Consider the following 16,215-nt stretch of genomic DNA (forward strand, 5'->3'; position numbering starts at 1 on the left):
AATGCAAATACAAAGTTCAAGTTCAGAAAACATTACCACTAAAGTTAGACTTAAAAGGTTTTGTATGTGAAATTCAGAGCATGAATATAGAAGCAAACACCTATTAGCTATGTGAAGAATGAAGTCATGCTACCTCTGTGTATTGTAAATATGAGCTTCTCTTAGGTTTGTTGCAGTAAACTGGTTTGGCAGCACATGAATGGTAGGGCATGTGTGTATCTCACTGACTAGATCATCGCCACTGTGCTTGTGCAGCAGTTACAGCTGATATTAGGTCGTCCCAGAGACGTAGCACCCATCTTCTGGTTCCCCCTTGTTAACACCATTAGCTCTGCCAACACTGTTGCCTAGCACTGTTTATGGAGTTAGCTTCGTTAGCTGCTAGCTGCTGACTCAGCCACCTTCATGTTAAGAACCGTGTGCAGACAAATCATGCTCTGAATTTCTCATAGAGCTGCTTTAACTACTTCACCAGGGTAGGGATAAAGACCTGTAAAAAAAGAACTGCCTACAAAATACAGAGTGCTGAATGGTATAAGCATTTGAACACGTAATAGCCGAAGAGAAGTCAGACCCAGTGATGGTTTTTTTATCATTTATTCAGATAATTCTCCTGAAATCATCTGACTGTATGTGAAAGATTACAAGAAGAAACTTAAAAGCAGATGGAGCCATAAAACTTTATATGTAGAGGACAGTACACACATCTAAAAAAAAAAAAAAAAAGTGAAAAACATAAAGTTCTTATCAAGTCGACAGAATATTTGTGAAAATTCTTCCTTTTGTACGAATCATTCAACTTTCTGATCCTACAGTTGAGTCTTCATATCTGCTCCACATTCCTTTTACTCCTGAACTTCAAATAATGCCTTTGTCATGATAGTTTGTCCGGCTAAGACCTGGCTTTCTTCACTCAGTGCAGACAGTATGTACAATGCAAAATCAAAAAAAATGCACTCAGATACCATATCAGTATCTGAAATGCTATCAGACAGAATGCCACAGGTGTCAAGCAGTTAGAGAAATATTTGCAGTTTGATGTTGAAAGATCTGGGTCGTCTTTGGGGCCTTCGACTCTGACTCATATTTTTGGTCCCACACTGAAAAGAGAAATTTGGACATATTTTGTAGGGTTCTGTGCGTTCTATTAGGATTCAAGTTCTCACAAAATTGTCTTAAAATTCCACCTACCTTAATATTTTAAGGTGTTGAGAGGCTTCCAGGCATATTTCTGACAGTAAAACATCGTCTGCACGGAGTAGACAAAGCGGAAATGTGATCACTGCTGAGCATTCAGACATTGAACAAGTTTACAGCTTGATAGTCATTTACTTACTCCACACTTGAGGGCAGTCCTCATGTCTCTACACCTGTATGCTGACAAAGTGCACGGGTCTGAGAGTAAAAGGAAAAAAGGGACATTTGAATTTAGTCGTTGATAGACAGAAAATGAACTCATCTGGATAACTGATCATTCTTTATGTAAACATTTGCCGGTTCCAGCTTTTTAAAAAAGTGTTTTATAAGAGCTTTCTCACTTCAGCCATTTTAAATTGTCAGGTTTAACTAATAATATAAAAGATGGCTACATTAAATGTACCAATACTGTAGCGAGGTGGCACTTTTAATATATTTGTTATATTGTAATTGTATTTGTTAATAGCTATTTTTTAATTTCATGGTTCAAGTTTACAGATAAAAAAGCCACCATCTTGTGTATTGTTATAGAGGGATGGGGTGGAGTGAGGGGGGCTAGATGGGCTTCTTCACCAGGGGCCCCCCAGAATCTAGGATCACCACTGTTAGGCAATGAAGCCCTGCACAAATCACTGATGGAGAAGCAGACTGACCTACAAGTGGAGCCTCCTGCCCTTTACACAGGCGGATTAGGGCGCAGATGGCCTGAGGGGTGGCGTAGCCCAGGATGGCGTCTATGACCGTCTTGCTAAATTTGCCAACCATGGCCTCGCACTGGACTCGGTAGGAGGGGGGCAAAATCTGACAAAGCTCCTCCAGCAGCTGGACCACAGCACCCTGCAAAAGTAATAAAGAGGAAGGCGCAGTGTGTCCCAAAGAAGTCGTCAGTACTGTCTGGAGGCATGTAGGCGTCTACTTACATGTGTGGGTGTGCAGGACAAAGAGATATTGTGTTTGTACATGTGCATGTGTGTTCCTCCACTGCAGGAGCGTGACTCACCTCAGTCATTTCTCTGGGCAGCAAGTCCTCCAGGGTCTTCATGAGAAAAATGCAGAAGGTGCATTGTGTTGTGGGATCCACCTGATTGACACAAACAGCAGAGGGAGTTCAGCACAAAGAGCCTTTCAACATAAAATGATTCTTGTGTCTCTCTGTGTTGTACTTTACTGACATTCTCACTTGTCACAGCAACCTGAAGGGCCTCCCTGACAAAATAATGGAGCATCTTCTCTCGCTTGTGACAAGAGCCACAGAGCCCAAGGATTTTGCAGACATCTGCTGGTTTCTACAGAGAAAAAGATGTGTTAAGAATAGACCTCACCATGACACACCATTACTATTCTACCACTGCTAACATGTATGCAACTTACCACAACACCAGTAAGGAACTGGATGGCCATTGGAAGCATCTTCTCCACCTGGTCTTTGCACAGTTTGGCAGCAGCTGGCCCTGGCAGGTGGTCGCACAGATTTTCAATGCCATCCATGATCTTTTTCTGAAATAAATCACCAAATTAGGTTTGTGGTCTTTAAACCTGGTCATATTACGAGTATAAATCTAAAAATTATCATTGATTTTAGAAAAAAAGCAACAGTGTTCATCCTGCCAGCCACAATCAAAGGTCAGAAGACTGAGTGGTTGATTTCCTGCCAAAATTAAATGTATTGTGCCCGTGTTTTTAATGTCCTTCACCAAGGCATTTCTCTTTCTCTTAAATGTTCATGACAAGATAAAACAAACAATAACACAGGGATAAAAAAGGGGTAATCTTTGAGCAGATGCAGTGCAAAGCCAGTTGCATTGTGGCTGGTCAAGGTTTAGCTTTTATCATTGAAGCAAACATACAGTCAGGTCCATAATTATTTGGACAATGATACAGTTGTCATCATTTTGGCTCTGTACACCACCACAATGGGTTTTAAATGAAACAATGAATACCTGCTTAAAGTGCAGACTCTCAGCTTTCATTTAAGGCTTTTTTTTTTTCAAAAATGTAGTATGAACCGTGTAGGAATTACAACCATTTCTTCACACAGTCCCCCGACTTTAAGGGCTCATAAGTATTTGGACAAACTAACATAATCATCAATTAAACAGTCAGTTTTAATACTTGGTTGCAAATCCTTTGCAGTCAATGACTGCCTGAAGTGTTGGACACATAGACATCACCAGATGCTGGGTTTCTTCCCTGGTGATGCTCTGCCAGCCCTTTCCTGCAGCCGTCTGCACTTCCTGCTTGTGTTTTGGGTGTTTTGCCCTCAGTTTTGGCTTCAGCAAGAGAAACGCATGCTCAATTGGATTCAGGTCAGATGATATGACTTGGCCATTGCAGAACATTCCACTTCTTTGCCTTAAAAATGTCTTTGGTTGCTTTTGCAGTATGCTTCAGGTCAATGTCCATCTGCACTGTGAAGCATCGTCCAGTGAGTTTTGAAGCATTTAGTTGAATCTGAGCAGATAATGGTGCCCCAAACACTTCAGCTTTCATCCTGCTGCTCTTGTAAGCAAGACAAGACTTCACTAGAATAAATACAGAGGGTTTATCACAAGATGCAAACCATTGGTTAGCCTTAGAAATGGAAGGCCAGATTAGAGTTTGTCAAAAACCGTCTAAAAAGCCTGTACAGTTGTGGAACAGCATACTATGGACAGATAAAACAAAGATCAACTACCAGAATGATGGGAAGACAAGAGAAGGAAGAAGGGAAGGAACTGCTCATGATCCAAAGCACACCACCTCATCAGTGAAGCATGGTGGAGGTACTGTTATGTCATGGCCATGCATGGCTGCCAGTGGAACTGGTTCTCTTGTATTTATTGATGATGTGACTGCTGACAAGAGCAGCAGGATGAAAGCTGAAGTGTTTTCATTGTTTCATTTAAAACCCATTGTGGTGGTGTACAGAGCCAAAATGATGACAACTGTATCATTGTCCAAATAATTATGGACCTGACTGTACACTGAGTAATACATAAATAGTTATAATTAAATAATTTATTAAAACAGATTCTATGACAAATTTGTTTATTTTTATTTGATTTTACTTGTCTTTTAATTATTTTATTTAAATCATTTAAATTTTACGTTACGTTTTTTTCACAACAGTGAAGCAGTCACTACCCCCTCACCTGTCAACCAATCACGTGCCTCCAAACGGCTCATTAACGGCTAGTTAGCTAGCTAGCTCCGAAGCAATAAAAAAGATAAAAGCCTCTTTTTGCTGTTTACAAAGCAGTTTCTTTCTCCAAGGGACATCCTCCGAGTCACAAAGCTGCCGAGGTAATTGAATTTAAAAGCCAGCCTCTGTCATTAACACCAACTTTCACTTAAATGCCAAATAAAAGAGGCTAAATAGCGGGCTAGCTAGATAGCGTCTGTGGCCTTGTCAAGCCAGGTAAGGCATTGTTTTGGCAGTAGCTAACAAGAGCTAGCTGGCAAAATGTGGTAGTAGCTAAGTGATGAATCTAGACGTTGGGTATTTTAAAACAGTAATTTCTGTAATTAACATTATATGTAAATACTCTACAACCCTGCTGACCTTACAATGAAAAAAAGTGAATTATAATGAGGCAAGTTTGTATTATTATTCAAGCTATTTCCCCATTTATTGGTTCCGCTATGTATTGGTTCATTAGGCTATCTGTTTAATCATGTCTCATTTATACTTTTATTTGATAACTTGTGGTATCCAGCCTTGCAAATATGGTAGTTTCAGTTTTACCTAATGATCATTTTAAGATAACTAAGATTTTTGCTGCCAGCCAGACACAATGGAGTTTGCATCTGTTTGTGGTGCTTGTAGCAAAATTAAATTTAACAAACCTCTGGCCTCTTTGGGCAGACTTTTGTTTACTGCAGGGGTGTCCAACTCATTTTAACTTGGGGGCCACATGCAGCAGTTTGACTCCAAGTGGGCCTGGCCAATACACCATTGCATAATAACCTATAAATATCAACACAGCCAAGTTTTTCTCTTTCTTGTAGTGTAAAGAAGTACAGTGATATTCTGAAAACATTCACAAAACAGATGATGACCAGCCAGAGAAAAATAAGGTTAATGTTAAAAAAAACATATCTCAGTTTTTCCTCCTTCGGTCAGTCTGCTATTTTTCCATAAATCACCACACCAAACTTCAGTGGAAGCTATTGAGGAAGAAGATGAAGTCATCACCTGCCTCACAAATCATTTACAAATCTAAAGCTTTGACAGTGCCATAGAAATACGACTCCTCCAATACTGTTTTAAGATAGAAGTCTGATACTGATTTTTTTTTTTTTTTTTTTTTACTGAAGCTGCTAAATGACAATATTTTTGCACAAAGTTCAATATTTTTAAATAAAGCATGATGAGCATGCATTGGTTTTTTTTTCTTCAGAGAGCTGGAGTCTGGTCAGTGTGGAAAAGCCTCTGAAGTAGCATTTTACATGAGGTAGTTACTCCCTGTTGAACTTGCTCCTGAAACCTGGCACCTCATAGAAAGAGCATCAAAATAAGGTGTCGAAAGTCATCCTGTGAGCCAAGTGGACCCTTTGGCGAGCAGGTTCTGGCCCACGGGCTGTATGTTTAACACCTGTGGTTTGCAACAGAGTCTGAAACTGTTTGACTACTTTTTCAATGCTTTTAAGGTGATACTTCTTATTGTGTCAAACTATCAGCGTCATTTACAGGGATGTGTTCTACATACTAGGTGGCAGTGGTTTTGTTGTAACCACACTTTTTGTTGTTGCATCTTTACATTTTGCCTTGTGTAGCAATCAGAAATTTATAACATCAGTGAATTAAATGTTATGTATATACTGAGACAACTCTATCATTTTTTTTTATTCACAGCTACTCAGTTTTCCAACCCATGGTTTTCACCAAAAAAGAGGCAAAGGTGAGGTGTGAAATCTCTTGAAGTCTGACCCCAAATAGTTAATAGAAATCATAGAAAGTAACCAGTTTTACTTTTCTTTCTTAGATGGGACTCTCCACAGACCAAAAGCTCAGAGAAAAGAGGAACTTTAAGGTCAGGTGAGAAACGATAACTGCCTGTGAAATTTCATTTCAGCTTTCATTAAACATAGAAAAACAGGAAGTGGCTTAGCACCAAAAAGAAAAGGAGACCTTTACTGTGCATGTGTGAATTTTCACTGTATGCACGACTGATTATAAATGATTTGCATCTCTGAATGTGAAGAATGTGCTTCACCTGACAAAAGACCAGGTGGAATTTAAAGTGTTTTTTTATATTTATTCAATAAAACTATTCAACCACAGATCGTAGCAAGCACTTGAGATAGCACATTGTGTATTTTAATCTGGACTTATGAATATGGACACACAGTATCAATGATAATATCAGTGAGCAAATATTAATCCTCTAGAATGTGTTTGCTGCGACTTTTGTACTCACCTGGAGGTCCGCATTGGAAAACATGTCAGCGAGGAGTGTAAATATTTGGGTGCAGTCCTGGCAGACATCCCCAGTCTGAACAAAAAGTCAAAGTCACATAAAGAAAATAAATGAAGGCCTTGAACTGATTCACTCACTTCCACAAACCACGTGCCTCATTCAACATTGTTGCATGCATAAGATGGATGTGTGAATGTTACTTCTTGTTGTCAAAAGACTGCTGTGTTTAATGTTACTCCCCCTATTTCATCAGGAAAAATTTCCGTGGCTGCATCAGTTGTGCTAGATTCAAAAGGGAAACATTAAAAAAAGTGAAAGTTGTATACATTAAATCAGTGTTTCCCAACCAGGGGTCCCTGAGGGAGTTCTAGAGGGCCCTTAGAAAATGTGAATTTATATTTTGACTTTTTACTTCACAATAGAAGTGGGCCCAATGTGAGTAAGTGTGCTTTTCATTGCACTAACTTATGCTTCCTCATATCCTCGTATCCTCTCTCCTCCTGTGACCCAGAAATCCATCCCCCTCCACCATCGTGGAGGATCTACAAATCCCTTAAATTTACATCAAGGACATGAGGAGAGAGGAGACTTCAGGAGGAGCTTTTTCTTGCATGCAAGAAACACATCCTCGCTGGGAGTAGCCAAGACGTGAAGAAGAAATGTGAGTGAGGGAAGCGAGGAGACACATTAGAATAATGAATCTGAGTGACTATTGAGCTTGTAGGTTTCACTTCCTCCGAGGTTATCCACTCAACTGTAGTTAACAACTACAACAGTTGTTGACAGTAGCTGACAAAATTCTGCTCCTAATCATAGCTAACAACAAAAATCTTTTCAGATGGAGGTCCCTGAAGTGAAATCATATTCGTGACCTAATGTGTATCAGTTAAGGGGTCCATGTCACCAAAAATGTTGAGAACCACTGCTTTGAATCCTCTAGGAGTGGAAGTGTGTCAGGTTAAAAAGACTTCCTGATTTTGAAGAAATGCAAATATCAGTTTTCTTAGTGAGAGGTCAACACTATTGCTTTAAAATGTCACAACCCTTTTTATTTCATTAAATACAGTTTCACTATTTGTAGGGTTTCTCTTAAAGAGTGGAACAGTGGTGTTGAAGTTTTATATTGTCCTGTGGTGCTATTATTATACCTCTAAACTCTACTGAACTTAACTACAATTTTAGGTACTTGTACTTTCCTTGATTATGTAAATTTCATGCTATTTATACTTCCACTCCACTACAATCCTTCTGACTCTTTTGAATTGACTGCATTTATTTGTTAGATAAAGATACTAATCACTTTAAAGATTAAGATTTTACGTTAAAAAAAACCCTTATTATCAGTTTATAAAACACAATACATTGTTTTAAATCAGTGGTTTCCAACCATTCTGCTTGTGATCCAAAATGATAAAACAGTATCAAGTTGGGTGGGGCCCTATTGGGATGTTTCAGATGTCAAGAGTTACTTCCACTCTGAACTCCTGACATGATTGAACCACCTGATTGTAAAGTAGTTCAAACTAGCTCAACCTACAGCAGCTATGACAGTAAATGCTAAGTGCTAAATCTGTATTAACAATCTGAAGACGTCCTATGTAATAATTGCTCAATCACAGGGGCAAAACATGTACTTTAACTTTGATACTATAACTGTGACTTGCCGATAATAGTTCTGTATTTTTACTCAAGCAGGATTTTAAATGATTTACTTGTAACGGAGTAATTTCATTTTAAGTAAAGGATGTGAATACTTCCCCCACTACTGCAAGAAGGTGTTAAATGCATTGTAACATACAATTTTATTACGCAGATGCGTTAATAAACACTAAATGTGTTCATAAACAATATCTACAAATTCATAGGAGATCCTTAATTTCTTATATTTACATGTGTTTGTCTCAAGTTGATATTTGTTATTTGATAGTAAGCTCTAATCTCTAGGATATCTAACAGACATGATATTGCAAACCTGCACATTATAGTCAAAATGTGTGTTTTGTTATTTGTTTGAAATGCAAAATGTAATTTTGTTACAGGTTATCAAAAATCATAAACTTACTGCTCTAAGGTCATCTGGGACGGTTTGCAAACCATCAACCTTGAAAGCTGAAGTCAGAGCTGCAGAGGGAAATAATCATTAATACTTGACGCTTGTCTTTTTGGCTATTCGCTTTGTAAGTCATCATCCTAGTAAAATTTATTATAATCTCACCGCTGCCTTCCAGACAAATGAAGAGAAGCAAAGCAGTCTTGAACAAGGCCATCCTGTCTTATCTTCAGGCTTTTATTTGAACGTCTTCCCTCCTGAGGTCTGTACAGGGAACTGTGATCGCAGCTTATATCTGATAGGGCCCACCTGCGACCTATAGCCCCCACCAACCAGAGTTTGAGGGGGGAAAAACAACCTCATGCTAGTGTGATAAAAAAATATTTTCAGTGTAGCGGAACAATTTTTTTTTCTCTGTCCCTCAGTAAGCTAATATTAGTCAAGTTTCAGATTCAGTTCCTCACATCAAGGTGCAAAAACCTGCTACTGTTTATTTTAAAGATTCAGATGTGTTTGCAGAAGTACTGTAATTATTTTTGAAATATACAGTGGCTTCTTCGTGTCACCTACAGTTTGGTTCATTTTTGCTGTGAACACTGAAATATATTTTGCAGTTTTGTCTGCATCAGCCACTCCACCATAAACGTTCACTGAAGTGCATCGTAGGATAATCAAAGTTGGAGTTATGGTGAAAGAAGCTTTGTTGCCTCAGCTCTTTTGTGGTGAAACACAGAAGTCCTCATTTCTCCTAGTACTACTGAAAACTATAGCTTATGTACGTTAACCTGTGCCCACACTAAAGCTAACAGACCCACTTGTTTCACACCGTAGACTGATTTCTAATTTCAGTTTTGATCAGATAAACTCTGACGATACATGTAATCCCCATGCTTCAAAATGGCCCTCTCAACTTCAGAGATTGTAAGGCATCAACAAGTAATTAAACATGTTAGGCAGTCAGTATCACCTCAAATCTCATCTTCAGATGTCTTCCAAACACACCCATCATACGGAATCTTAGGTTTACGCTTTGACAACGGTTTACCTCTGATTATAGGTTACTCCTATAAAGTTAATTTGTGCATTTAAAGCCCATACAATGTATAGAGGTTTAGGTTTGAAGGTTTCATCCTGTTTTGCTTAAAAGCTATGTGTTTTATTAACTGCTGATCCCCACTGTCTCGGCCATGTTACTCTGGCAACTCCTAGTGGTGGCTTTAAATTAGACACAAGAGACATGTTTTTAGGGAGGCAATGCTTGTCTGCCTCTCTGCTGGTCCTCCACCTCTTCGGTGTAGACTGAAATATCTCAACAACTGCTTGATGGATTACCAAACAGTTTTGGTCAGACATTCATGTTCCCCAGAGGATTAGTCCCACATATTGTACTTTGGTTATCATCTGAATTTTCCCCTAGCGCCACCAGCAGGAATTAATTCAAACAAAATTTTGTACAGACATTAGTGATCCCAAAATGGTACACCCTAATGACTATGCTGATTTCCTGACTTAGTGCCACCATGAGGTTTACATTTGTGGTTCTAAGTGAAATGTCTCAACAATTTTTGGATGGATTCCCATGAAATTTGCTTTGGACATTCATGTCCCCATCAGCATGAATTATAATAGCTTTTGTGATCCCTGAATTTTCACATGATGCCATCATCAGGCCAAAATTTAAATTTTAGTTTGGTTAATGACCAAATGCCTGAACAACTAATTCAGGGCTGCAGAAGGCCGGAGTGTGTCCCAGCAGGCTTAGGGTTAGAGGCATGGTGAGCCCTAGGTGGGTCAGCAGTCTATCACAGACTTCAGATTTTCTGTAATCTTGACAGCCATAGTTTTAAATGTTTTATTTCGCCCTTGTCTGTATCACGTCTGCCTCAAGTGCTCTGCCATAAAACAGCTTAGCTAGATTCTTAAATGTTCAGTCTCAACCCTCAGTTTTCAACCAAAATGCTGTGGAGGTCAACGTTAGTGGGAAAAAATCTTGCCATTATGACGTGTCACTGAAAGTTGTTGCTTACGGTAATTTAAGTGTCTTTAAAATAAAAACTAGGTAAGCACATATCTTAGTGAGCACTTCACATAGCACAGTTGTATTTCAGTTTTGACTAAATAGTAATCCTTGGGAATGTTAAGTTGTAATCACCTGGAGGTCTGCACTGGAAAGCAGGTCAACAATGAGTTCAAATATTTGGGTACAGTCTTGGCAGATGTTAGATTACAAAAATCAAAGCCAACACCTTAAACTCATTTTTTAACTTACACACACCAGGCGCCTCATTCTACATTGTTGCATGCATGAGATATGTGTGTGATCGTTACTTCATGTGGTCAAAAATCTGTAATGTTTAATGTTCCTCTAAAGCTTATTTCATGAGGAAGAAATTAATATCTGTGGCTGCATCAGTTCTGCAGGACTCAAAAGGGAAACATTTGAAAAACATGTGCAAGTGAAAACTGGTGCTCTCTATGTGTTGATTTCATGTGTAAGTTGAACTTTAAATCTTCTAGGAGCGTAAGAGTGCCAAGTTGAAAAGACTTCCTGATTCTGAAGAAATGCAAACCTCAGTTGTCTCTGTTCAATAAGTGCAGAGTTTCTCTTAAAGATGAAAGAGTGATGTTGAAGTTTCACACTTTCCTCTGGTTTAGGTCGGGGTTGGAGAATGCTGTCGCTTGTCACTGGGCCCAGTAGATTCATGATCGCACAGCCTGACACCCACAGCAGTGTCCCTAATGACAGGTAAAAACATTATTTAACATGAATCCCAGGCTCCACAGGTATGCTCATTCAACTTGCAACATTTCATCAAAAGAACTGATAAATGTGTGGTAGCTCATGATGATGCACTGTCCTCTGCAAACTCTATTCATACACTTTTATTACCTCACTCAATGATGCACTCTAGTGTTATTGTTTTAAAATAATTCCTGTAGGGTAGGCTTATTATTACATAACCACCTAATGTTTTTTACTGTCATTTTCACAGATAATTATCTCAGGTATTGCCATTATAGTGTTGGAAGTGATTGTAAAACCCTGGCTGCGATCCAACTGTCACTCTCATCTCGTAAATCGTGTTCCCCTTGACTGACTCTATTGTTAATTTATGTTCCTAAAAGCTTTTGGTTTACTCTCATCTGCTGCTTGTTGAATGTGTTCAGACTCAGAGCCGTGTCATGCGATAGAGGCCCATTAACCTTCTGCTTCTCAGATCACAGCTCATCAAAAGTATCTGTTGGAGGACACGCCTCTGTAAATGAAAGCTGTATGAGCTGATCTATCCAACTCCTTAAGGATATACTGAAAATTTAATTTTACCCAAGGGCCAACCTCCACAGCTGAAGAGTGAAGCCAGTGCGGAGGTGTCAGAGCCTGCAGTTCCTTGAATGGCCACTTGAGGGCGGCTCTAGATGTGAGACAATCCCCACAAACCCCCAAATGTTAAATTGCCCAACCTTACAGCATGTTTAAAGCCTGGTACAGAAAAAGAAGTTTTGGTCTCTGCAGCTAGTTTAGCTAACGGTGGTGTTGGGCCGTCTGCAAGGTGTTGCTACAGTCTCTGAGTCTGATCCACCCCTCACTCCTCCACAGCTCCACCCTCTCAGCCAAATATGGTCACTTCTTGCTCCAAAAAACCCCCAATGGGTAATGTCACTGTGGCTACATCCATTTTCTTTTTACAGTCTATGGCTTTACCATATGTTTTGCACTCAACTAAAATTCTGTCAACATTATAAAAATTAGCATTAGCATTCCCACATGCCAACAGTAACCTGCTAAAATGTCAGCATGGTAACATATTTATTATGTTAATGGTAGGCATGCTAAGATGCTAAGCTTAGACATATCACTTAGCCTCAGAGTGCAGCTGAGTATATAGCTCATACTAAAGGTTATAGTTCAGCTTGTATTGTTGAAAGCGCCGTAAAGTCTGACAGTATACAGTAACACAAGTTGAGTTGGAGTTGTCCTGAAATGGTCACTGAAGCAAATATAAACATTTTTGATGTGCAGTGTGATGTGTGACATTTCTCTCAGAATACCAAAGCTGTCTCCATTTTTTTTCCATTCCTCTTCGTAATGAGCATTACAGTCAGTCAGTCAGACATATTTGCTGTCTGACCGTAGTCTTTTAATGTAGGAAATTCTGACATACAAATATATTTTCTAAAACTGTCTGAAACACAGAGAGCACTTACTACTTGCTGAAAAAGAGTCTTTCCACTGCCATGTTGTCCACTGTGTATTGTGTCACTTAGATAGTTTAATATGGTTTCCATACCTAACATAACACATCATGATATAAAAAAGTTTTCTAGTTGTGGTGACTGTGGCTCAGAGGTAGAGCGGGTCATACACTAATGAGAAGATCAGAAGTACGATCCACGGCTCCTCCAGGTGTGTGAGTGTGTTTGAATGGTTACTGAGAAGCACGTTGCACCTTGCATGGTAGCCTTGGCCACCAGAGCATGACTGTGTGTGTGTGAATGGGTGAATGTGATATAGTGTAAAAGCGCTTTGAGTAGTTGGAAGACTTAAAAAGAGCTATTTAAGTGTAGTCCATTCACCATTTAAAATATCAGAAGAATATTATGAGTCTCACTGTTTTCCTCAATAAGCCCGATAGTCCCAGAGTCAGTTATAGCTGGAGTGATTCAGTATCTCTGACATGTTTAGCTGTTTACAATCAGTTGTTAAAGGATTCGTTGTTGCCCTAGTGCCCTCCAGTGACTTTGTGTGTGGATGTCCAATTGCTGCCTTGGTGCCTTTAAGGTTTCTCAAACGTATCTCGTGGCTTATATTTATAACCAGTAGTTTATGGTAGCACAAGTGTTTCATTCCAGTAATTCAAAACTCTGCAGCAGGTCTCAGATAAGTGTGTCTTTCTGGAATTGTGTACAGTAATACAAACCAGCTCGAGGTGGAAAAAGAGATTTATGTTTGTGTTGCTACTATGTTGGTTATCTGAGCAGTTTCACAGCATACAGTTTTACTTCCTGCTAAGCATATAGTGAGGTTAGCAGCCTGTCACACATTTTTAGGGGAAGTAAAAACAATAGGCGCCGAAGGAGACTGATAATAGTTTTAGCATTGTCTTCATGTGCTGCTGAGTGATCCAAGTACCTGGCGTCACAATAGTTGTTGGGGAATAATAGTGGGCAGGATTCCATGACAGCATTGCAACACGTTGTTCCTCTTGTTGTTTCTTCCTTCTAACTTTCCAAGTTGGTATTTTTTCCTTGTGTCACCTCAGCTTGTGAAATCGCTTTGACATTTTGCACCTGGCTGCTTCCTCCAGGCTCTGAATATGCACCAGAATCTGCAAATTTAAGAACTAGTCCCAGGTGAATTAAGGACTTTTCTTCAAATATAATTCATCTACATAAAGGAGATGCTGAAGCCTTTTTTGCATGTGCTGTCAGTCACCACAAAATATTAAGCAAGTATTATAAATTACAGCTGCAGTTTACTACTGTATGGATACAGTTTTATACTGCATGTGTTTATTCACATAACCAGAATGTTTCTGAGGTTCGACCAAATGTTAGTTAGGTAATTAGTTAGTGGTCATTTATTTTGGTCCTTGTTAACAACTGTCCAAAAGGAATGCACATAATAAAGAATAAATAAAATCAAGACATTGAATTAAAAGAAGAAAAAGTACACAGAAGGAAAACCAAAAAATGTAGACTGAAAAGGTGAAGGCTGAAGCTTATTATGCCTACTTTTTTACTAAGCACATTCTCATAAGTAACTCATTTATTACTAGGTTTAACATCTATGTTTCCAGATGTTAAGAGGCCTAGAGGTGAAAAGGTAACCTCATTGAAACCACTAGCAAAGAAAAGATGTAAGATGTTTGGACAAGATTAGTGGAGCAGCTGCTCTGTCATTAAGAGTACAATAGGGTGGAGGCCTTAAAAAATAAAGTGTTTCCCATGATTTAAGGCACAAGTATCAAGGCAATGGGCTCTAGTTTCACAGACCGGGTGAGGCGGGGGCGCAGCGCACCTGCGGTTTGCCAACTGGGTGTGGCCAGGCGGATTTTGCAAGTTTGGCACACCGTGCGCCTGGCGCAGCTACTCCTTTTTCCCACCTCCGTCCCTCCTACCTGCGCAAGTCGGAAAGAGGGAGGAGAGAAAGCGTGGAGTGGGTTTTACACACATCACACCAATCAAATGAGCCCCTCTCCTCGCCCTTAAATGCGCCGTGCGAAGGCGTAATGAGAGTTTACTCAATTCACCATGGCAGAAGAGCAAACACTGCAAAAAGTCTCACTCTGTTTCTTTTCTTTTGACTTTTCTAAGATGACAGATGCTGAATATATACTCCCTATCTGATGCTGTGGCTGTTTGTGGTTGGCTGAGAGGGCTGTGAACTCATTAGTTTGTAGCTGTGTTAATCAAATCAGGTTGGGTTTCCATTACCCATGCCAAACGTGCCAAATGGTGCCAATCCCCTTTGATCTGACATCAGATGTGACGGGACAGTCGATATAGAGATACATTTATGTGCTGATTGCAGATAGTTGCATTGAATAGTGTTTTGTGGGTATTTATTGCATTATTATTAATGTGCCTGATATTCTGGAAACCTGCCTGTGAGGTTTTGGTGACGTGTGCGCACTGTCCGCTGGTCAGCCAAACTTCCACTTACATCGGCTGCGCTCCGCCTGCGCTGACAGTAGACCTGGTTTCAGCTGGCGAGCTTTTAGCGCACCTTCGGCGAAGCCTTTTGGCACGAAACTGTCACTGCGCCAATCTGTTGACACCTCCCCCTGCTGCGCCGCCACACCCATCTCAGTGCACCTTGGTCTGCCAAACTACCAAACTGAGCGCGCCTCGGGTTGCGCTGCTTGAAACTAGCTCTGCGCGGGGTGCGCCACCCTGCGCCACCCTGTGCTGCGCCGGGAAACTAGAGCCCTATGTGTCTATGAAGATTCTCAGTCATCCAGGTCATGGTCATCATAAGTGCTGTGTCGTAGGCAACTGGACTTGCTTGTGTTTCTTGAAATGACTGGTACAAAGTTGTAGGCTTTAAACCTCGAGTGGGTGTGAAGGGGTCACAGGTGAGCTCTTAGACCCCAGACACCCAGACATAAGCAGAGTAATGTTGTGTATGCAGTTCAGTGCAGCCAGGAATGCACAGATTTATACATTGGGAAAACTAAACAAACACTCCACAGCACAGCTCCTCAGGTCAAGACTCAGCTGTCCACCTACATCTACAGCAGAAGGGACACTCCTTTGAGGACAGCAATGTGGACATCTTGGCCCAGGAAGAAAGATGGTTTGAAGAGGAGTAAAAGAAGCCTCTTTTAAATATTTTTTGGGCTTTTGCCTTTAATTGACAGGAGAGAGTGAAATGGGGGAGTGAGAGAGAGTGGGGGGATGACATGCAGCAAATGGTCGCGAGCCGGAGTCGACACCCCAAAAGAAGCCATCTATGTCAAACTGGAATGACCATTGTTAAAGAGCGGGGGTGGCCACCGTCACGACTTATCACCCACCTACAATGCAGTCTTGGGACTGAAACTGAGAGCCCACATGTAACCCCTACGA

General features: G+C 40.2%; 1 protein-coding gene and 1 long non-coding RNA gene across 2 annotated transcripts; one reads left to right on the plus strand and one right to left on the minus strand.

The window, feature by feature from the left end:
- Positions 1–709: 709 nt before the first annotated feature.
- On the minus strand, positions 710–8,969 carry LOC125905613 (prosaposin). Its single transcript, XM_049603705.1, has 10 exons — positions 8,812–8,969; positions 8,659–8,717; positions 6,597–6,671; positions 2,569–2,694; positions 2,370–2,483; positions 2,198–2,278; positions 1,851–2,034; positions 1,337–1,395; positions 1,192–1,249; positions 710–1,100 (listed from the first exon to the last, which is right to left on the minus strand). Exons 1-9 carry the CDS (start codon positions 8,861–8,863, stop codon positions 1,193–1,195), a joined length of 807 nt encoding a protein of 268 aa, XP_049459662.1. The 5' UTR covers positions 8,864–8,969; the 3' UTR covers positions 710–1,100; position 1,192.
- Positions 2,704–11,390, plus strand: LOC125905614 (uncharacterized). The gene is made up of 3 exons (XR_007451670.1): positions 2,704–6,209; positions 7,108–7,257; positions 11,302–11,390. It is a non-coding gene; the product is annotated as an uncharacterized LOC125905614 (long non-coding RNA).
- Positions 11,391–16,215: the final 4,825 nt, after the last annotated feature.

The sequence above is a fragment of the Epinephelus fuscoguttatus genome, linkage group LG18 (assembly GCF_011397635.1).
Source record: "Epinephelus fuscoguttatus linkage group LG18, E.fuscoguttatus.final_Chr_v1".
Lineage (NCBI taxonomy): Eukaryota > Metazoa > Chordata > Actinopteri > Perciformes > Serranidae > Epinephelus > Epinephelus fuscoguttatus.

Coding starts and splice junctions, on each gene's coding strand:
- LOC125905613 (XM_049603705.1), bottom strand. CDS start 8,863: ATGGCCTTGTTCAAGACTGCTTTGCTTCTCTTCATTTGTCTGGAAGGC. Junction 6,672..8,658: donor TCCCAGATGACCTTAGAGCA/GTAAGTTTATGA, acceptor CTTTTTGTTCAG/ACTGGGGATGTCTGCCAGGA. Junction 1,396..1,850: donor GCAGGAGGCTCCACTTGTAG/GTCAGTCTGCTT, acceptor TTTTACTCTCAG/ACCCGTGCACTTTGTCAGCA.